Below are 22815 nucleotides of genomic sequence, written 5' to 3'. Positions count from 1 at the left end.
CGCAACAAGGTAGCCATAGGGAAACCTGTGGCTGGATTGAATCCTTCTTTTCCTATCTCTATTGTTGAGTTTATGAGTTATAGGATCTATAAGTTGTTTGAGTTATCCCCTACTAGTCTAGTATGAGTTAGACTAGGTAGCTAGTATGAAGGACACTACTTACATCATTTTCTTTAGCCTGAAAGCTTACGAGCTAAAGATCTTAGCGGTCTTTTGTCTAAAGGAACCATAGATCCACTCCCGGAAATCTTGCACAACCCGGTCCGCAGTCCGATTGTGACCAGAGCTCTTGCTCGTCGAAGAGCAGTTGAAAGAATGGCAGACCCACCACCGATTCCCCCTGTTGATGTCCCAGAAACTTCGAACTCTCAGGGAGTATCCCGAGCTGAGTTCTAGGAACATGTGGAACACATTAATGAAAGTCTGCGCCGTTTGACAGCCCTTTTGAGTGCACCAACTGCACCACCTGTTCAGAATCCCCCTGCATACAGCACCAGTACTCCTTTCCCTGCGGTTCAAAAAAAAAACCCTGCTGTGAATCCCAATTTGCCAGTACCTCCGGTAACATCAGATTCCCTAGAGAGGTTGCAGCTTCCGGCGTGGGAGGCATATTTAGGTCTGGCAGCACGGAACAATAACCCTTTCATATTGAAAGGAAAGAAAGAATTCGTACGAAAACCCCAAAAAACAACACAGAGTAATATAGAAAGAAATAGATATGACGTTGCATCTTGAAGTTCAATTGAAGCGAGCACAACCTCTTCCTGTTCTATTGATCAAATGTTTAGGACTAGGACACGGTGATATTCTTTTTTCTTCGGACTTTTTCGTAATGAGCGTTTCCTTGCGCCCTCCCGTCGGGAGATTGAGTTATCCCCCGAAGGAATCTCTGTCTAGCTTATTGACTTGGTTGACAAAAGAAAGAAGGAGATATTCTAATGCTTTTTAGCTCAATGCCCTCAAGCGGCAGGGCCTGGCTACAGTGCCATCCGGAAGATCTATGAACCCAGAGAACTCAAGCACCCGAACCCTATCTTTAGGCTAGCTGCAAGTGCCATCCGGACGGTCAATGAACTATGAACAAGAGAACCCTATGCCCATAAACTCGAACAACAAAAACAGGCTTGAAATTTGCCCTCTTTTGTGCGCGTAAGATAGATCTGAAGCTTTTGCCTGAATTCGAGTAGAGTCCATACATATAAGATAAGTAAGTTTGACTTCTACCTACTTAAAAAAAAAAAGCACCCTTTTCTGTGGGAGATTCTGACTCGGTATTTCATAAAGTGCGGGAAAGGGAATACCAGACTTACAGTATGATCATCGACTAGCATGTGTTAAGCATATAGCTAGCGTGAGTTCTTTCTGACTTAAAAAACTATTAAACAAACAAAGTGTCTCTCCCCTACATTGGGAACTGGAGTTCTGGCTTTCCTCAAGTGCAAAAAAAGGTTCTTACGTCGGAGGGATGACCGGCCCACAAGGCTCCGCAGAGCAAAAATATGTGGGCACTACTGGGCCCACGACTTATTGACCCGATCTCTCACTTGAAGAAAGGCAGAAACCCATCTTACTATATGCAAATTCAATTCATAGATCACCACGGAGTTGAGCCGCAGTACACCTTGTAAGGGTGGACCACCCGCCTGGCCTTGGCTTAGTATTTCGACCGGATTCGTCGGGAACTCTTTCTTATAATTTTAAATCTACAGCTTTCAGACCCCTTTGAACACGCCTTCTTTTTCCTACTCTCTTCTCTTTTCCGCATTTCGGATTAGTAGCACCCTTTTCACAAGCCGGATATTACATCTTCGAGGGGGAATGGAATTACTAAAATCAGACAATACAAGCCCACTTGTCATCTCAACTAGACCCCTCGTCTGTCTAACTGCCAGAAGGCGAGGAAACTACTGACTGTTAAACCGAAAAGACATGCAACTCATTCATCTGCTTCAGAAAGCCGGAGATTGGGAATTCAGGGACTTGGTGAAAGAAAGGACGGGAATCCCCGGATTTTATAGATCTTGAAAGCCCAACAACTAGTTCTCACTGCAGTCGATTCATCGCATTATTGACTAGTTCCCACTACAGTATCTTTTCCGTATTCTTTTCATTCTAAACCCGACTTAGCTGCTTTAGTTGCTTCACCCGAACTAGTTGATCCCGGACTGACTTGCTTCTTCACACGACTTTATTTCAGAGCTCGCTTTGTACTGAAAGCCCCTATCAAAAGCTCAATCTATGTCTCAGGGGGGGTAGGACCAAGGCCTTCTGGGATATAGGAAAGAAAGGAGTCTTCGGCATGAATCTAACCTTTCCATAATAAAGCTCTATCCCTATCTTGGTGATAGAGAGAGACCCCATATCATAGAGCGGTCTAAGGCTATATAGCACGAAGTATAAGGATAAAGAATCCGGCTCATTTCCTTCTCGAAAAAGTCCTTTGATTGATTACCGCTCTCCTCCTTTCCTAGCCCTTCTGTAAGCGAGGATAGCGTGCCAGTTCTTTGCTGACTAGGTATGTCTTCTCCCCAGACCTCAGATTAAGCCTAGCCTCCATAAGAGCTAAAAAAGAGATATGGATATAGATCGCCCTATATACCCGTACGCGCTACCCGCTCGTTCTGAACTTTCGTCTATGGGCTGGGTCAGGGGCTAAGCCAACTATCAGCTAGGTCACCATCTCGGAAGACTGAAGCCCGAGTCACATGTCCTGTCCTAATTCTTATATGCTACCTTTCCTTCTCTTATCTCACTCGTCAGCATTCACATTCACCAATCAGTCTTATCGGTCCTCTTGACTCTTTTCATACATACTTCTGACCCACTGACTAGTACTAGGACGTCTTTTGAAAGGTATCTTTCCCTTTTCTCAAGAGGAAAGGAAGAAAGAAGAGTAGCAAATAGAGAGAGAGATCTTTTCTTCTAGTCCGACTGCATCCCCACTCCATCCTATCGCTAAGCAAATAAGAAGCTGAAGGCCTCTATGAAGAAAGAAGGAATAAGAATCATTTCTATACTATCAATAGGAGAGCTACTAATAGATAGGTTGGTTGCAAGCTTCCCAAAGACGCTATAGGTTCTAAGCTCGCTTTAATGGCTTTCCCTTACAACTAGGAGATAGAGATAGCCAGCCATTTACCTTAATCGAATGAAAAAGAGAAGAGAGCAGAAAGAGTCAAAAGGTAATAGTTGAGCTTGGTCTTAGCCAAGGGTGAGAGTTCCGTAAGGGTTCCGAAGGAAGAAGCTGAAACGACCAAGGCCAGGAAGGGGTTAAGACATCTACTGACTAGAAATATCTAATAAGAGCTAAGCTATCGAAGGTCCCCCTTTCTCTCTTCTATGCCAACTGTCTCGGCCAAGGCTATCGCTTCTGAACATGAAGGAGAGTCGCTACGTGTACGTGAGAGTGGGTGGAAGACTCCAACTCTTTTTATGGAAAGGTGCTTGAACAGCCTATTGAGAAAGAAAAAAAGAACCACAGGTTTGGAAGCATGTTGACATCAAGGGATCGGAATAGCATTTCGTTTACCCACGATAGTAGGGCTGAGGCGGAAGTCCACTTAAGCCTGAATTCGTTATTCGGTAAGGGTCGTAATGACAGAGGAATAATTACTGCAGGGCATAGAGGGGGGGCCATAGGCGTCTATATCGTAAAATCCATTTTCGACGGAATGAAAAAAACATATATGGTCGAATCGCAGTCATAGAATATGACCCTAATCGAAATGCATACATCTGTTTTGTACACTATGGGGATGGCGGGAAGGCTTAGCTACCATTCAGGCATTGTCGTTTACGTGCGTACTAGTGCTATTAGAGTTAGAGTAAGGGTCGCTCGGGCCCCATCCTCTAATGCTCTCTTCGTTCGCACCATCACTCAATTAAAAATAGAATAGAAGAACTCTTAGCTCACACTCTTTTACCCTTAACTTCTCACTGTGAAACTTCTATCTCACTTTAACAAGTAAGCCAGTCTAAGACCCCTTACGTTATCACATAAGTACGTAAACGACCTCTCCCGTTTCCTTATCAGTCGAGTACTTAACAGCACCTACACTCAATGAGTATAGTACCGATGGGTGATAGAGACTCTTCTACAAGTGTCAATGTCTATCTCATATATATGTGATTTGATACTTTTATTACATAACCTGGTATGGTAGTTGACTTGCTTACTTGCTCTGTACCCCGCCCTTTCTTTTGGCCTAATAGCCCTACCTAGGTGACCCCTTATGTAGTATTATATCATCTTGGTTAGAGGCCTCCCCTTTTGAAGCTTTTGGATTCCGACCTACCTCTGCGGTACATCCGATTCCAGTCATGATAGTTCAGTTATTCGCAGCAGCTCTATCCAACTCCCGGCTAGCAGCTCTACTTCCCGCTTTTTCTCATTCCCCTGGGGAGCCCTTTCAAGACCCCTTCAACCGCTTCCGACATTTCGGATTTAGGCCTGGGCTGGCTAGGACCACTAAGGAATTATCTTCCACAACTAGCTCGACCCGGGCCTTGCTTTGTTTACCTGTCCTATCGTATCGAATAAGGTTTCCCAGCCTAGCCTATCTCGGTGTCTGCTACCGAAAGAGAGAATCGGGCAGCTCTAAGGGCAGCTCAAAACCAGCCCAACCTCTTCATGGTCACATCCCCCTTTCCGACGCTTTTCGTGTTGTTGCATGTGCCTTACGGTATCCAGATCCAGTCCTCCTCTGCTTCCTATGATTGAAGTGAAGATCCGCAATAGACTGTCTGCTTTCCTTGGTAAGACAATAAGGAATCTCTTTATAATAGAACTGGGGACTAGAGGCCTCTCCGATTGAGAGGATAAAGTCTGTGATTCAAAAACCAAACCAGTTGTTAGAGCTGGGTCGGATAGGCAATCAACATGATTGGTCCCGTCCCAGTTTAAGTAGTTGGATGTGAGTGCGTCGGATAAGCGAAAGCAAGCAGTAGATCGAGAAAAGAAAGAATACGGATTGCAACCTACAGATGAAGAATCCGCTTCATTGTTCCCACCATCTATATCATCCAAGAATATTGTATAATAAGAATAGGAATCCATCGTTCAGTGATCGCTACGCTTGATTGGGGCAGGCTACCCACACTGTTTTGGCTAAAAACCCATCTCCTTGCTGTTCCTCATTATTACCTACTCCAAACACGAAAGTAAAGAAAAAAAATCTGTCTACATAGCTCCCTTTGAAGGTGGAGCTTCGCGGGGATCGTACGTCAGCCAAGGCGTTAGACCGGAGCGCGTCCCTGCAGGTGCAGGTGAATCTCTCAGCTTCTGTTCTTTCTGTCCCTCCTCGGTGCCTCTTCCTGGCTACTCCACTCCAAGTCGGGATGGGTGCCACAAACACAGCTTGTACTGGCTAAACATCTCCTATCTTTCCATTTGAAGGAGTCTATCCCACTGCTTAAGTCTGACAAATGTCTGACACTACTATATCGGACGTAAAGTCTTGCCCGGCCTCACTGAGTGGATCTGGTGCCCACACCGTAGCTAGTCCTCTTAGCTTTATTGGAGCAGGTGCCCAAGCTTCTTTGGCAAAAGCACAACCCAACCCATAGAATTGATTCGTTCCTTCGCTCACCAGAGCTCTCTCACTAAACTTCGTACAAAGTCTAAGAGTTTCAAGAAAAATCCATTGTTAAGCATATGAGATTAGATCCCCCTAACCCCATTAATAATGATAAGTTAAAGAAATGATTCTTCCCTCTCGCTCCTGCTTATCACTACTAAAGAAAGAGGTTACCGACTCTAAAGCGATGAGACTTCATCCATTGTGCTAGAGCTCATTGGGCCTTTCCTCGTTCGAAATAAGTAGTCACTACAGACAAATCTCACTTCTGTTCTTTATTATATTATGCGAATACTCGTTGCCTATTTCGTTAACCGAAAACCTTAGATCTCGGACTAAACGATAGATCCAATTGTCTTTGTTCGGAACTGAGCTATGCGAATTCCTTTTGAAAAGAATTTTACCCATCCCTAGGCCTACCCTTGTCTTTTGAACAAGACCTTGCTCCCTACGGCTTCACTTCGTGCTTTGTCGCTTTGTCACGTATTTAGGCTTCTTCTTTTACTTCGACCCATGGGCTTTTTTCTTGCCATACCGATCTTTCTATACCTTCCCCATCCCCCCCCTAATCGTCGTTTATCACTGATCACCGGATTGGGATTATTCTTCTTTCTTTTCTTCCCTTCGTTTAGCTGTTCAGTGAATCCCCCGTAGGCTGGCTTTGATTGCTTCTTCTGGCTCTTGCCTAATCGCTCTACCCCGTCGCTCGCTCTGTTCGCCTCTCTTTACTCTTCCCTTATGCGCCCCATGCCGACATGCCTGGTGTGCCGGTTCCGATGACAAAGTTGAGTCCGTACCGACCCCCTTCACTTCGTCCTGCTTAGTCTTGTCCAAACATTTGATGGGATCACTCTTTCTAACATTCTATGGGCCGTCGGTTACCCCTTCCATTGCCTCTGCCCTCATTGGTAAGAATATTTTCCTATTGTAATTTTTACACTACCGATTCACTTTTTCGATCCGATAACTAATTATATTATAATAAAGTCTTTGTTGAATAAAGACGGTTGGGCGCTATCTTTTCTAGCTCATTTTGGAAGTGAAGATTCGTCGATTCATGTACTGAGTTTACCCCGGCATCCCACCCGCTATCTACGGATTGCCCTATCCTTACGTTGTATGGTTAGGTGTGGAGTAAATTGCACTCCTTCCCTACTTTGATACAGACCTTTTTTGTTAAAATCCTTTCTATCTAACTCGAACCTTGGAAAATGCATACTTTACAACTTTGCTTAGCGCGCTAGGGCGATCGATTTCTTTCTGGCTTCCTCGCTACTCATAGTTCAAAGCTCCGCTCCTTGATTGTCTTTCACAAGCAAGTTCCGCCTCTTTAGCCTGCTGGCAGTTTATGCTCACATCCAACTCCAAGGCATAGGTCGTACATGGCAGATCAGAATCGACCAAAATAGCTGTAGATGACCTCGTATCAGCACCTAGTTGAAACTGTAATAAACTTGAATTTGCTTCTATGAGCAGAGTTCTGTGTTTATAACGATGTTTAGTCAAGAAGAACGAAGTCTTTTACAGATCAGGCTTTGATCCAGCGAAGGGTTAAAGCAGTTACTTTTGCTGGCGACAAAGTTAGGACATCTCTTGTTACAGCTATAGGGCAGATAGCTGCCAATCGTGCCGCTTCCTATTCATGATCAAGTGAAAGGGCGGGCTTCTTTACTGAGAATCTTTATAGCTCTCCTGATGGGGAAGAATGGTTGGCTTTCATGCCTGGATACTTTCCCTATTCTTCTTGTGCCTGACACTTCTCTTCTCATCGTCCAGGTGAAAGAAAGGCGGAAGTCACTCCCTCTTCAGTGAGGGCGCGTCTACGGTACGGTTCTGCTAGCTCCCGTGCTACTTTTGCTGCATCTCTAGTATCAACCTTGGGGCTAGGCTTTGCTTGCATCTGGCTATCCATGTAGCCTGGAGAATGGGAATCAAGGTAGAAGTCCGGATGAACTCTCCGCTGTTGATGACATAGAAAAACATATATGATAGGTCGCATCTATTCATCGGAAGGCCTTCAGATCCTATTCTTTTTGAGTCTGAGGAGATAAGCACGGAGAGGACTGAAGGGAAGGGGGAGTTCGATCCTCCCGCGATCTTAAATAGGTTAGGGATTAAAGTATGTAACCACTGAAAGCTAGCCTCTCTCAATCGGTTGACTTTCCCCTGTTGGACTAATATGTATGGCATGAAACTGGATCAATGAATTCAGTCCTGTTGCAGCTAGTGGAGATAGGACAGATTCCATTCCATCAGTGAAATAGGGCGGAAAGAGAGAGACAATACATGACAGGAGATCGTTTGAAGCGAGGGGGGAGAGGGTCTTATCATGAATTGAATGTTGGCCTAGATAGAGGTTAGGAACTAAGATGAATTCCAACCAGCTATATTAGTATTGGATCGATTGGCTTACAAGCCTTCTCGTCGATTCGATTAAAAGTGCGCCTTTTACCGGTCTTATTTAACGTTTGAACTCTTTAGCCCTAGAACGATAATAGTAATAGGATTGTTCAATGAAAGCCTAGGGCATCAATTCATGCTATCAGATCGCTCTCTCCTAGTAGGCAAGTCCGGAATGAAAGCCTTCTCGACCATTGATTAATTAATCTACCTCCGACTCCGAACTCTTAGCTTCTAGCTTCTGAGCTCTAAGTCCTAAGCCTTATATTACTATTACAGTTGGTAAGCTAGACCCCTTCTCTTTCATTCTCAAAAGCAGGAAGCCTTTCACTCTTTCAATAGGCTGAAACTAACCTATCTCATTAGAATCCAGGATTGTAACTAGAGCCTGAGACAACTAGTTATTCTTTTGAAGTAGGAATGAAAGCAAGCCTTTCGCCCCTTTCTTGAATCAATACGATTTCTTCCCCATGAAAAAGGGATTGCTCAATGAAAGCCGGTCAAAATCCCTTCTTTTATTTTAGGGCATCAACTACCTGCATTTAGGGAGTTAAAACTTAGTCGACTATATAATATAGGGAGAGGAACTAAGCCCCAAGATTCAAATAAATGCATGAGCTTTAGTAGAATTGAGTTCTAAGGCAAGCGATGAAAGGCTACTCAAAGTACTAATCTGTCATTGAAAGTCTTCGAATTCATGTTGGCCTATTCCATTCAAACAATCTATCCTCATTCAAACCTTTCTAGTCGCTGAAGGAGTTACCTATTCTAGTTGACCATAGGGTGAGGGAGGACTGAAAAGGGGTCGATAGGCTTAACCTTATCCGATTTTAGCCCTTTTTATATTTAACAGAATGCCTTTAGTCATAGAGGTTTCAAATCAAAGTGGACTGGTTGTTTTCGATTCCACTAGTGCAACAGGAGAAATCGATTGAGAGCGAGAAAGTAAACCGGGCGAACAAAGAAGGAAGGCAAGAAGCCACCTCGAATAAGAATTGGAAATAGCTCTACTATATATAGTATAGGGGGAGGAATTGGCTTTTTGATGAAACCGGGTACTAAAAAGGCATAAACAAGCCTCTTTCTATCTGGATTGGATAAGGAATTCAAACCTGATAGAGGGATTCCTTGTTGGCCTCTTCGAATGAGCCTATATTAGATTAGATACCTTTCTCGGCTTCCAGCTTTTGTCATAGAATAGCTTTCGAAAGCAATGGAATCGGTAAAGTACTACTAATAGGAGGCTTAAGATCGGTGTCGGTGGAATAGCAATCGGGCGGTGAGGCAAGGGCATTAAGCCTAGATAAGATATCGGAATGAAAACCAGATAGCATGTAGATTCTGTCACTGAGCTACATTCCTTAAATCACTTTCAGAGAGGGAAGGGGTATAGCGCTCTCCACAATCTTAATCGAAACTTTCGCTTTTTTAATATTATGCCCTTTAGTGTTTCTACTTTCTATTTGCCGCGCCCTTATTTGTTTTATTGAGTATCTACTTCACGAATTCATTAAGTCGATAGGAAGTAAGCTCGCCGAACTCTGTGCTAAAAGATGCGTCGATTTTATTAATAAATATATGTATGAAAGGCCTATAATAGACCTTTTCCCCCTTCATTTTGTTCAGAGTTTAGAAGAGCTGCAAGCTCTTCAGGACGGCGCTCTCGCGGCTGACGCCGTTGATCGCCTAAAACGAGCTATAGAAGCATTATTCAAAAAAGCCTTCATCGACAACTCTATTCCTATTCCTACTAATTTTAACGTAGATGACTATCTTTTACAAATTATCAAAGAAGAGAACGATACTATATATATATATATATGCTACTGACTGTTTACCAATCATTACGATCATGGGGTAACAGAAGCCCCTACTTTAAACAATGTTTGCAATTATTCAACAAAATGGATTGAATTGAGTATTGAAAATGAAAGAACGAAGACAAAGAGAAGCGGGCCACTCCCCGAAAATGCCATAGCGCAGTGAAGTCGCAACAAGGTAGCCGTACTTGAGAGTGGGGTGCGGCTGGATTGAACCCCCCTCTGGGGGAGCCCCTATAGACGTAAAGGTTCCGAAGGCTCCCCTTGACAGGCTCTAAGTCAGTGAACTCCTTAATTTAATGGAAACCGAGGACAAGAGAGGTACTCTTATCTTGAGACCAACTCCTAGTTCTATAACCCTAGTTCTATAACTATAATAAGAGAGTCTATTCACGCTTGGGAGAGATGTTCAAGCTAGTCTTCTTGTTCCTTAACTATTCTCAGGTAGCTTTCTGTTAAAGCTAAAGCAGCCTGTTCTCTTTCGCTAGCTAGAAAGATCTCTGTCTTTTATTAAAGCGATTTGGTCATCTCACTCAATCTTATATAAGAGTCGCTATCCATAAACTAGCTTATCGAGGTCCCAAAGAAGACCTTTTCCTCTAATTAGGTAACACTAACTAGAAAGAAGACGGAAGATGTTGAGAGTGGTTTGTCGACAGAGATTGTTGAATCGTTGCTTTTCTTTGATCATATTTGGTTGGTCTTCCGTTTACCAATAAGTTCAATTCTCAAGTCAACGGCAACCTTACCTTCTTGAAAGCAATCGATCTCGAAGACGAGGGCACTAACCCAATCTGAGGCAGAGCGAGTCGTAACTGACTAGTATGTCGGTTCGACTCCGGCTTGGGTTTTCTTCCTATAGATACTAGGAAGAAGACTGATTCGATCAAGCAAAAGATTGCGAAGGGGAACGGGGAGATAGGATCCTAACGGGTTACAGTAGTGAATCAGGTGTGCTACTTAGTAGCATCGATTCCGTAACCTTGGTACCCGAGGATTTCCTAGTACGTCCCAGTCTCTTGTGCGAAAGAGTTCAGTCTAGTTCTTTTGAGTAAGGGAGAGAAAGTATTGTATCCCAACATTTGTGTGAATATCAAGATCAAGAATTTCTTTGTGGAGAAGCGGATTAAAAAGGGACTTGTCAGGGAGAGGGTTCAATACCCGATTTGATAACCTGGTAACCTAGCATCTTCACCCATTGAACCAATATATCACTCCCCATACTAAAGTACTTCCGGCCTTCCGGTAGTTCAACAGCTACGAAGGACAAAGGCAATCCAAGTGACGTCAAAGGCGCAGAGCCAAAGGGTGCTACCAGAGAAGGGATCACAGCCATAGTTTGGTCGATGAGGTAGAGGCCTATCCGAGTGAGGAAGAAGAAGACTTTCAGACCTAAGAAAGCAGAACCCACTGTGCTAGCATTCATGTCGGTCCTCTCAATCAACTGATTTCACAGAACCAGCTAAACGTTAAAATGGCACTAGTTGAGCATCCACTTTTGAAAAGGAATCTCTCCTCATTGAATCCCGAACATTGGCTCTCTTCGCTCTTGTCAAAGAATGGATTAGAGGACCCTCTCTCCTCGGGGAAGGCTGTCACATAAGACCGGAAAAGGGGGACCTTAGGCTTAGGGAGTTCGATCCCCCCTCTTTCTTAATAGGTTCGTTGATTCACTCGCCTCTTCTATCAATTCAAGTAAAGCTAGTCTTTCTCGTCTTTTGAAGGAGTGGATCAATACGTTCTACCTGCATTTGTCAACTGGAGCAGGCTCCCCTCGTTACCACTCGGGTTGGGTTAGGCTCGCTCCTTCGCTCTTGACCTACTATAGTCCACTGATACAAGATCCCCTCTCCATAGAAGGCAGATTCCCCCATCAAATCCATGAGCGTCCACCCGAATGAAATTGGCTCTCTTGGCTGAATTCCAGATTTCCTTCACTGAGAAAGATAGCCTTTTATAGGACTGACAGACAAGTAAGGAGTTAGAGCGTAAAGCAAGTCGACCATACCATAAGGAGAAGAACGAGTGAATGAAAGAAGGTGGTGTACTTTGGCAGCCGTAGGAGAGACCCTTTGTTCGAATTCATTCTTTGCTGGCCTCTTCCTACTAAAAAGGAAAAGGGGGAAATCCCTTTTTTGGCATGATCGCTGGCTTGATGGCCAGATGAATATAGATGATCGCCCTCAACCTCTCATTACTGTCAGGGATGCCTTCAATGAGCCTACTTTCTTAAGAAAGTCTTTTTGATTTCATTGATCATGCTTTGTTGCAGGAAATTCAGTCTATGCGTGAGACTCTCTCTGTGACTGATTCAGATAAGTTGCATTGGCTTCTTCAACCTTCTGGTAACTTTTCCACGGCAAGTGCTTTGCTTGGCAGTCGATTCGCACTCCTTCTCCCTCTCTGCCTTGGGCAAAGTTTGTGTGGAAAAAGCATGCTCCGCAGGCCTAAAGTCTCGGCTTTCATTTGGCTACTAATGCGGAATGCCATATCTACTGATGATCGAATACAAGCTCTGGGCTTTTGCTTTCCATCACGATGTCTATCTTGTCGTGCCCCTAAAGCCGAAAGATGCTCTCATCTTTTCATTCAGGGCTGTGGAAGATGCTTCTCTTTGGTCTTTCTTTGCTATGGCGCTTAATATCCCGGATCAATCGGTTCAACAATACAGGATTGGTGGACAGATTCCTTTCAGACCCAATACGACATTGTCCGTAACTCAGTGGCTCTCTATACCCTCTGGTAAATCTGGAAGCATTGTGTGCAATTCTTTATGACTCTACTACCTTAAATGTGGTAAAAGCAAAGCAAATGGTTTGGAGGTCGGTCGTGGACAGTGCTATTCTTCCCTCAGAAGGACCTTGGTTTACATAACCAAGCTGTCATGCTCTCTCTAGGTATCCCCATTCTTCGGCCTAAGCATAAAGGTGGGCCTTGGGTCAAGTGGCAACCTCCGGATTCCGCTTTAAAGTCAATTGTGATAGAGCTCTTTGAAAGGAGGTTAAGGCATCTGGATTAGGTGTAGGACTAAGGGACTGATGAATTGGCACCATCTTTTCAGCTATGTCAAAGAGTCATTTCCACGCCACTGATGCTGGAGTTGTCGAAGCCCGGGATGTCTACTATGGAATGAAGCTAGCATTGGAAGCTTTCTTTTACCGAATAGATGTGGAGACAGACAGTGCAGTGTGGGAGCCGTGCTCCAACAAGACCCGAGCCTAGCATTGGACACATTGTGGATGATATTAAAGCTCTAATTTCTTCTTTTGAAGTTCTAATTGAATGCGGATACTCATAAGAATGGTAAGAGGGTGTCACATCAATTAGCTAAACTATCCATTTCATCATCAGGGATGGGGGGTTATAGGAGGTTCCTGAATCCAATTCCTCTAATAAACTAAGGAGTCCTTCTGTGTAAGCTAAGCTAGTGTGGATTCGCGTAAAGCTGTCAAACAACTTACATTCGCGGAAACCCTGCTGGTAATAGCAACATCTAATACAAACAAAGCATCCAATTACTATTTATCAAGCCAGCAGACCATTAAAAGAGTGAAACCCTTTGTATGACTAGGTTTACCTAACAAAAAGAGCTTTTACAACTTCAGTAGGGAGTATAGCTGCTAGTGAAAGCAACTGACTTAATGTCCGAGCCTCTTCTTCCTCTTGCTGCCTTACTTGGGCTACTTTCTCCAGGAAGAGAAGTGGTTGCATATATAAGAAGGGCTTGTGCACATGAAGAAGAAAAGGAAGAAGGAGCTGTTGAGTCAGATGTGGCATTAGACTGTTTTCAAATAGGTTCTTCTCGAAGTGGTCATTAGTAAGCCAAGGAACTGATTGCCCCAAGGCAAAGAGTCCGTTCATGGTAGAAGTCCTTTCCTTTCAACTAAGAATGCCGACTTTCCTCAAACGATTGGGAACTAGGGTATCCTCGCCGAAGGAAAAGAAGAGTAAGCCAATAGTATCCCGAGGAAAGAAGAAAATGGCACATTGACATTCATCTTCCTCTCGAAGGGCTTACTTCGAACAATTAAGGGAGTTAGAGTGAGAGCTGCTGCCCCTCAATTCCTGACTCCCATTTAAGGCAGTAAGTGAAGGCAGTCGGTAGCCCATAGATGATCGAAGCCCAAAAACAAAGGATTCTTAGACTGCGTCCGATGATGCTTTCGAGCAATCTGCCTTTCCTTTCATTCTATTCGATTCAAGGGGTGAACGAGACGAAGGGTAGGGTCAGAGATGAATCAACTTCCGAACGAAAGGATTAGGCTCCGGCTTTGTCTGAGCTTGGAAGATGAGGGCGAGCCGGTTCTTGCCCGAAGTGAATTGATGCTTTTGTTCCTACTGCTGAGGTAAGTTCAGCCACGGGCTCTGACTCCAATTAAGGTAAGGTGACTGAAGACAGGTCCGAGACAGGGTCTGGATGGGAATCTTCTAGATAGGCATCTGAAGCTGATACAAGATCAGGGGAGTCTTCTAGCGTAGATCCACATGACGGGTTCCCACTTGGCATGGAGACCTTTGGTGGTCTGGTTTCACTGTCCCACTCTGTGGTGCAAGCCCAAGGAGAGAGCAAAAGACCAGGTACCAGGGGAGGCCCACTGAACTTCTTCGTTCTCTTCTACACGAACAAGAGGAAAGACGCCTTAGCAGTCACCCCACTTGTTAGATCAAGAAGCCACCCATGGTCTCGGGCAAGAAAGACACCAGCCGCCAAAGGCTCAGTCCGAGGGACAAGCAGGTTCTGCTGGAGAGGATGGCTCAGTTACAGCTGGAAAGTCTAGAACAGAACATCATTCTGGATATGCAATTGTTGGCATTGGCACCCTTGGGGGCCTGGTAGATCTAAACCACTTTACTGCAAACAAACTCTCTCCTTTGCTTTGGGACGACAGGAAGAGGCACCTCACCTAGGGGCAGAAAGCCCAAAAACGGAGAAAGTAGACGGAAGGGAAGCTCCGGGCGAAGACCTTGGCTCTGGCAGAGATTCTGACTCTCTTGTTCCAGCTTCATAAGTAGTAATGTTAGAAGATTTTAGATACTTTTCAAATTCGGGGTTTGCGGCAGGCAACTGTCAAGACAGGTAAAGAGATGCTCTTTTTTAACCAAAGCAGTATAGGCATCGGCCCCTCCCTTTAGTAGACGGGGATGCACATCTAGGATGGACAGAAAGACCAGAAACTGAGGGATTGGACAAAAGGGAAGCTACGCTTGCACGCCTTGGCGCTGGATCCCTATCCTCACAAAGACTAATTTCGTAGAAAGAAGGAAAAGAACGACATGGGACGAACTTGCTCTCCTTATCCGTCTGCCCGCACCTCTGATGAAGAAATCCAAGCACATTAATTTCATTAATCCTGATCGCGTCAAGGGAATGAGGCAGGCTAGCAACCTCCTTTTTCTATACCTAGATCGATGAATAAGTACCAGGATGTTACCTAAAAAGTCCATTCCTGCCGAAACTTAAGGGGAAGATCTTGAAATGAAGTCTGTCTACTCGTCGGTTTATCCCGAAACAACAGCGTATCTTCCATCTCGAGATGATTGAATGAATTTGTATGCCCGATGTCTAACCGTCAAAACGAAAGACAAGGGGCAAGAGGTAAGCTTTAGCGAGCCTGTGAGAGGTTCGGAACGAGCATTTTCTATACATAAATATGCCAAAATTAGAAACCTTTTTCATGTTCTCTGGGGAAGGAGTTCTTTGGTTTTGATTCCAGGTATGACGTAGTAGAAAGAAGAGTCCTTTGCCTTAGCACGGAGCTATAGTAGGACCCGGGTGAACAAAAGCATTTCAAGCTCTACCATAGAGGTTGGTCCCACCAGTTAGTAGCAGTTTTCATCGACTTAGATGAGTTAGAATTCCCATCTTTATCAAGTAGGTTAAACGAGCACATAGGAACCTCTGCTAGCTGGATTATTTCGAGAAAGTGCCAACCGAAGTGCCCAATCTTGATGACTTAAATGAACATCCGAAGCAGGCAAGATAGGAGCATGAGCACCCAAACCCATATCAGAAAAGCCTTGGCTTAGCCATAACGAGATCAATCACTCAGTCTTCGCTACAGAAGGTGCCTCTAAGCTGGAGCTTGAAACTAAACCAGAAGCGGCAGCCTAAGCTCCCTTGATAAACAGGGATCCAGAAATGGAATGAAAGTTGCAATTCCACGACTGGAAAATGGCCATGTCAGCGATGTTTGAAGTGGACGGCTAGCTCTAGAAAAAATCTTTGGGACATCCAGATATTACACCCTAGGGGATCGCTCGTCACTATGGTTTTGGCTCATCCTGAGTAGGAACCGGAACCAGCCGACGATCAATTCGATGCATCCCGTTCGGATCAATGATGAGCTCAACCGGAACCGGCAATCGCAAAAGGAACAGAGCCCCTGGGAGTTGGTTAGACATATGCGTACGAACCGGCAACCACTGGGATTTCATCACTCCTTGGCACTAGTTCAGGTAGATCCTTGGTCAAAGACTTTCTAAATTATGTAGTATGAATATCCCTCTCTGGAAAGAAGAATTTTGGTACGTGTACGGATGAAGAAGACGAGGTCGGAGTAGTACATAGATAGTAGGGCTGCCTGAAATCGGCTTACATAGCTAGATTACCAGAGTGGGGGTCTTGCTTTCAGCAGCGAATTATACTCATGCAAAAGGAAATGTCAAGCTGTGGAAGCCGTCCATTTAGATGTTCGTTCTGTGTACCCGCACCTTCTTGAGAGGTCTTGCAAGAGACAGGAATGAGCCGGAGCGGCTGACGCACCTAACAAAGGATATTGCTTCTGTGGCCAATCTATGAGACGGAAAACGAGACTATATGACCCCTCCCATCCCCGACTAAAGACCTGAAAGAGGCCCTAGGCCCCCTCAAGTTGATATTCCATCTTTGACAGCTAAATCGAGAAAAAAGGTTTCTATGCTTAACACATGTGCTTTGATGGATTCTACCATTGATATCCATTTGGACCTTCTAATTGAGTCACTGGGATCGACAGACAACTTCCTTCGCGCGGACGGAAAGTAGTACTTCGTATCCTCCCTCGCCGAACGATTGCACTGCTGCCTTGAAAGAGGAGAATGAAGAGTGATCTTGACGAACATCCCGAAATGAAAGAAGAAATGCCAAGGAACGGAAAGCCCTCTCTCATTCACTTGCACGGGTTATACTTTAGGATCAGATCAAGCTCAGTAACGAGATATCAGGTAGCTGCCCTAGAATGAAAGATCAGTTTCAGCGCTTGCTCAAAGGAAGATGAATGGTTCTGTTTGCCTGCCCGTAGGGAATAGCACAGGCTCGATTCCAGTTGTTGTCTGTCTAACTGCCCATGATCAACAAAAATTGTATAAATAGAGATTCAATCGAGTTCGCTTTTTTGTATAATAAAGATATAGGTGAAAAGGAAAGAAACAAGGAACGGAAAGTACAGCATTACACTTCCCAGAGACTAGGCTATGATTTTAGCAATGGGATACGAATTAGCTAATCCAGCAATTAGCGTAGTAAAAGATGCTAGTGATTTACCAACAAACTAAAAGGTAGGAACGGCATCCATATTCCAATCTGGTGACACACATGTGAGTCTGAATTCATCTCAATCATGTGTCGATACTGTGGCTCGTTATCATCATGGATGTTACTGGTTGCCTTGTTTTACTTGAAATGCCCTCGATGAAGGAACTCACGGATTTTCTTTTTAAAGAAGGAAATTGGGTATGGTAGACAACGAATGATGGTACTGTTTATCGCGGATTCCATCACCATAAAAAGAAAAATCGATATGCCTTGCTTCCCCGCCCTGCCTCTTGTGCTTTGCGGTATACTTTCCTGTTTTCTCTACGTTCTGTGTTTACCTTGTTTCCTAGTTAACGATTTGGTGAATTTTTCTCTCATGGAGCTACTATTTTTGTAACGGCACTCGTTATCGCTGATCATGAAAGACAATATAGCGTAAATAGGATCTCACGTTCTCAAAATCCAGAAGATCGGAAGGAATCTAAAGTGAGTACCCAGGTTCATTCAACGTAGTTTTCTGGCAGTTAGTCCAGGAAGAGCGTTTTGAGATCTCATCCGCAGGTAAATTTCTCTGGTACTCTTCATGGCAAACACTATCGACCGGAAAGGAGTCGAACCTTTCTTTCCAAATCCCTTCGATCGTAAAAGCACCAGGTCCAAGATACAAGAAAAGACATCCAATAAGGAAGTCGATAGGTACTAGTCAGCTGTGTGAATCACGGCGAAACGATAATGGAACAATCATACACTAAGGAACCTAACAGGCCGATAGTAGTAATGTAATGAGAGAAAAGGCTTTTTTTGGTATTGGATGTATCGTTAGGTTGAAAAATGCTCCTTCCTTATCCGCGCTTAATGCGCCAAATTAATTCGAGAAATCCCAGTTTTGTTTTTTTCTCTGGAGTTCCGCAGCCCAATAGGCGTTACGGCCGTGCACCTCGAGATCTGAAAGAATATCCCGGAGTTTTCAGTGGGGAATTCACCCCCTCTTTTGTTGACAAGGACCCCCTCCCGGATCGGAGGGTGATGCCGCACACCTCCTGTGGGCCTTGGTCATCATCGAAGATATCGCCAAGCAAGGATTCAGTATCCCCGCTCACTTGCACCATCCCACAATGAACGGGAGAGTGATCTCCCCAGAAGTCAGAGTCAGAATCAGAGTAAGCTAAGCTACCTCCATTCCTAAGGCATGTACTCTTCGAGGATGACGGGGACTCGAGACTTTTGGATGTAAAGGTCCTCAGTCACTCGTTTGATGAATTCCTCGATGTCTTCGGCGGGCATGACCTTCCGAAGGAGTTTGTTCTTCAGCTTTCTCTTCTTCTTGGAACCTGGCGCTCGACGGCGTCTAGTCCTTTGAGGAGCCAAAGTTGAAGTTTGATGTTGTTGGGCAGCCCTTGCAGCAGCAAGCTTCTTGGTCCTTTTGCTGACAAAAGTTTGCCACCCATCGCCGTGCAACTCGTCCTCTGAAGCTGATGAGTTCAAGTCTTCATCGGAACAGGAAGGCAACTTCTCTCTTAGGGAGAGGACAATCCTCATCTGATTCGTTGACTGGTGCGGGACGATACCCTTTTAATGGTGAAGGAATCCTTGCAATGGATGTGGAGTTGGCTGAGACCTTCTCCTGTTTAGACTCCTTCGATGGCTCGGCTACGGGGCGTATACGGATGGTCCCATTGTCGATGAGCTTTTGCACTCGCCCCAAATCGCCTTTTGAACGAAGGAGATAGGAGTCCGTTAGCTGCCTTTGATCCGATAGATGGAAGAGTGCTTTCTGTCGGAGTTTGCCCTGTTGGTTCAGAGCTCTCTGGAGGATCTTGATTCATGGAATAACACTCAATGTAAACTAGTCTCCAGATGGATAGTTCGCCGATGAAGGATTCACTGAGACTTCTCCTCTTGTCCCTCCCTCCCCGGGTTGATTTAGATAATCAATGAACTGATCCACTAGCAGATAGCAGCCTTGGATCATCTCCGACTCACTTTCCCTTCTACACCTGACGCTGCCTTAGCACCTGATATCTTTCTTACATATGGAATATCTTTGGTTGGAACAACTTCTCAACTTGTCCCTCCGACTGATGGTTTGGGTAGGATAGTTTGCCCCACTGGCCTCCGTCCAGCAACAGCCAGGGATTTACTTGGATATAGAGATAGAAAGTCTTCCGGTTCGTCAGACCTGGAAGTGGGGATATTTTTATGTTGATTCGTATATAATGGATGGGAAGACTCTTTCGGAGAGATAGATTCACCAGCCTGTCAAGTGGAGCCTTCGGAACTTGACTCCACAGGGGATAAAGGATTGAAAGTAACGGATAGAAGGTTTGCACCCGCACCGGCACGCCTTGAATCACTCACAGTCTATACTATGTCGCGAGTTTAGCTAAAATACGGTTTTTGCTCCTAAAGTTAGCTGAGTGCTAACCTTGCCTGATCTCTTTCTCCTCCTGGATACCTAGATAACCTAAATGAAGCTTCTTTCTTCTTAGGGTTCTCTAGGCTTGTATCCAGTATGGAGCCAACGTCGAAGTATAAGTCATGGCAGCCTCCGACTGTTCCTGTTCCCTGTTGTTTGTAGCAGGGACGCGGCGGACCTCTCACTATAGCCTATCTCTTTGGATTAGGTCCGTGTCCACCGCGCCAGGTAACCTAACACGGAATCAGGCCAGCTATTTCGACCTGAACTTGGTTAGTGTCATCGGCGTGGGAGCGCATCTATCTGACTCACTCGTGTGTTCAGCATAATGACATCGCCCGCACAATCATAGCCGGCAGTTTCTGACCCCATCCAGTCTGAATGAAAGGTAAGGCACAGAGCTTCTCCAAGCCAGACTAGTTGAGAAAGACGTATCCGGCCTAGAGGTGACGACAAAGAATAGGTCACACGCCTACTGTGCTTTCTATGATCATCTACGCAATAACTCGATCTGTCTTTCAAGAGATAATCCAGAAGGACTTCCATTTCATTAAGGACACGCAGGCGAAGGGACTGCTTGGAGGAGCAGGCCCGAGCGAGTAGGAGCAGGGTGGTCGTAGATCAGGGAGTGGGCCCGATCGAACTGCTCTTAAAGGGGGGGTCCCACAGTTTGATCACAAAGAGTAAATTGAGAATGTTTCCCGCACGACCTAAGCATGCGTGTGCTAATGAGGCGGTAAAATAAGAGAATGTGTTCTGCTTTCCTTCCTGTCCTTCCCTCTCTCTTCTTGTCCTCTGACAAAACTAGTTGTCAGAGTTGCAGGTTGGAAAACACTGAATATATCTATTACAGAGAAAACAAACCAAGAAAGGTACACAAGAGAAGAATACAAACACTTACCAACCAAGAAGAAGATGCGCGTACTAACGCGTCTTAGTAATGTGAGCGCTAGCTCAGCCGTTGCTTCTTTGGTCGTAGATCAGCTAGCGCTCAGGACTTTCTTCTTCGCGGAAGGACTTGCTTTCTTCGCTCCGTAGTTTGCTGCTTTCGAGCCGTAGTTTGCAGGCTAGCTCGTGCAATCAACGAAAAATTCCTTCGCCAGAAGCAAAGAAGAAAGTCCTTCCGCCCCTATTTGAGTAAGGCGCGCGCCAGAACAACCTAATAGAGGGCGCGTTAGCGCAGTAGTTTTCCTGATTTACAATCAGCCTGATTTACAACCAGCCTGCGGTCGAGCTGATCGTAGAGCACTCTCTCCCGGTGGTCGAGCTGGTCTACGACCACCCCTGTAGTTTTCTTCGCTTGGTAAGCTAAGCAAGCCTGGTTCTCCGGGCACTATGGTAGGACGTGGATCGCTCATGACGAGAATGGCCTTCTCCGTAATGTAATGTAATAGAAGAGTCACGGTCCAGTTCCCCTCCCTTCTCGACCAGACGAAGGAGAGATGAATACTATATGGTAGCGGCGGGTAAGGGCTTGGCTTGACCGTGTGTTCTCTCCTGGTCGGGTCGGAGGCGAAGACTGGCAAAGTTCATCATTCAGTGCAGTGGTGGGGTGTTCATAGAAAAGAAGGCGTCGCCCAACGAGTGGCAGATTTGGATGGAGTCTCGCTTGGATGCTGGGGAGATCCATAGATCTGGATAGAGTCTCGCTCATAGAGGAAGAGTACGCGCGCTAGCGCGCTACGGCTTACGCAGTTGATCGGATCAGATAGCCCTTCGGGCAACCAACCAAACCCGGCACATCAAATTCCGATCAACAACTTGGAGGTATGGCTGAGTGGCTTAAGGCATTGGTTTGCTAAATCGACATACAAGAAGATTGTATCATGGGTTCGAATCCCATTTCCTCCGGCACGGAAGTGGAACGGGCGGGCGAAATTACGTGAGAGAAAGAACCTCTTGGTGGAGTCCCCCGGAGGACAGAATAGCACTACTTAGTGAGACGGAGCGGAGAGCCTCCTTCTTGTTCTTGGTGGCGTCTATAGCGAAGAACACCTGACCGAACGAGGGCCGGCCAGGGACTGGACGGCTCTCGGTTCTTGAGCAAGCTCCTCCACTGCTTGGTAAGGTAGGGCGCTATTCGATGAAGAAAACACACACTTTAGGAAAGTGGTTCAGGTAGCTCAGCTGGTTAGAGCAAAGGACTGAAAATCCTTGTGTCAGTGGTTCGAATCCACTTCTAAGCGGGCGAAGGGTGCTCTTCAGGTAGCCGGGAGCGAGCCGGATTTCAAAATTCAAGTGAAAGAGGGGTTGGGGGCAGATTTAATAAAAGCGGTTGATTACTCGGATTGGTTCTCGCGTCCCTGTGCCCAAAAAGGATGGGCGAGTTCGGTTCGAGTGTTCATCGATCGGGTGGTCAGACTCCGGGGGGTGAGACGAGGTGTAGCGCAGTCTGGTCAGCGCATCTGTTTTGGGTACAGAGGGCCATAGGTTCGAATCCTGTCACCTTGATGTGATGCTGAAGTCAGCAAATACTCCAATATGAACATCAATCTTCATATCATAATAACATATGAATATCCTTCGCCCGTTATCTCCTCATCTTCCTATTTATAAGCCACAGCTCACTTCGACGTTTCCAATAGGGGGAGATAAGAGGGAATTGAATTCTACACCAACAAGCAACGGCCCTACTAAACAAGCAACTCCCTGAGCGCGCTAGCGCGCCAGAACAAGGCGAGCCAAAGGCTCGCTTTCGCCCAACGGGTGGTCGTAGATCAGCTTTTCTTGCTTGGCGCGCCGTTCCTTCTGTTTCGCTCAATCTCCATCACAGGCCGCTCTGTCATTGTCTGATTTTTGGTTATATGAAAACAAACAACACTCGATCTGATGTATCTACTTATCGTATTTTTGCCCCTGCTCGGTAGTTCCGTAGCAGGTTTTTTCGGACGTTTTCTAGGATCAGAAGGAACCGCTATAATGACCACCACGTGCGTTTCATTCTCTTCGATCTTATCTTTGATTGCTTTTTATGAAGTCGCACCGGGAGCTAGTGCTTGCTATCTAAGAATTGCTCCATGGATCTCATCGGAAATGTTTGATGCTTCTTGGGGCTTCTTTGGCGACCGTGAAGTCACCGGATGAATTGCC

At 45.4% G+C, this 22815-nt stretch overlaps 1 protein-coding gene and 2 non-coding genes across 3 annotated transcripts in view; all 3 read left to right on the top strand.

Moving 5' to 3' along the window:
- Nucleotides 1-20513: 20513 nt before the first annotated feature.
- LOC122071015 (NADH-ubiquinone oxidoreductase chain 5) overlaps nucleotides 20514-22815 on the top strand; it is a 5402-nt gene continuing 3100 nt past the window's right edge. The window contains exon 1 of the mRNA XM_042635285.1: nucleotides 20514-22783. Coding sequence (XP_042491219.1) covers nucleotides 22555-22783 — 229 coding nt within the window. The 5' untranslated portion in view covers nucleotides 20514-22554. The remainder of the gene's footprint in view (nucleotides 22784-22815) is intronic.
- On the top strand, nucleotides 21838-21911 carry TRNAF-GAA. The gene has a single exon. It is a non-coding gene; the product is annotated as a tRNA-Phe (tRNA).
- TRNAP-UGG lies at nucleotides 22102-22176 on the top strand. Its single transcript has one exon. It is a non-coding gene; the product is annotated as a tRNA-Pro (tRNA).

This window comes from Macadamia integrifolia, unplaced genomic scaffold, assembly GCF_013358625.1.
Source record: "Macadamia integrifolia cultivar HAES 741 unplaced genomic scaffold, SCU_Mint_v3 scaffold_173A, whole genome shotgun sequence".
NCBI classification, from domain to species: domain Eukaryota; kingdom Viridiplantae; phylum Streptophyta; class Magnoliopsida; order Proteales; family Proteaceae; genus Macadamia; species Macadamia integrifolia.
This window is presented reverse-complemented; position numbering and strand designations above follow the sequence as displayed.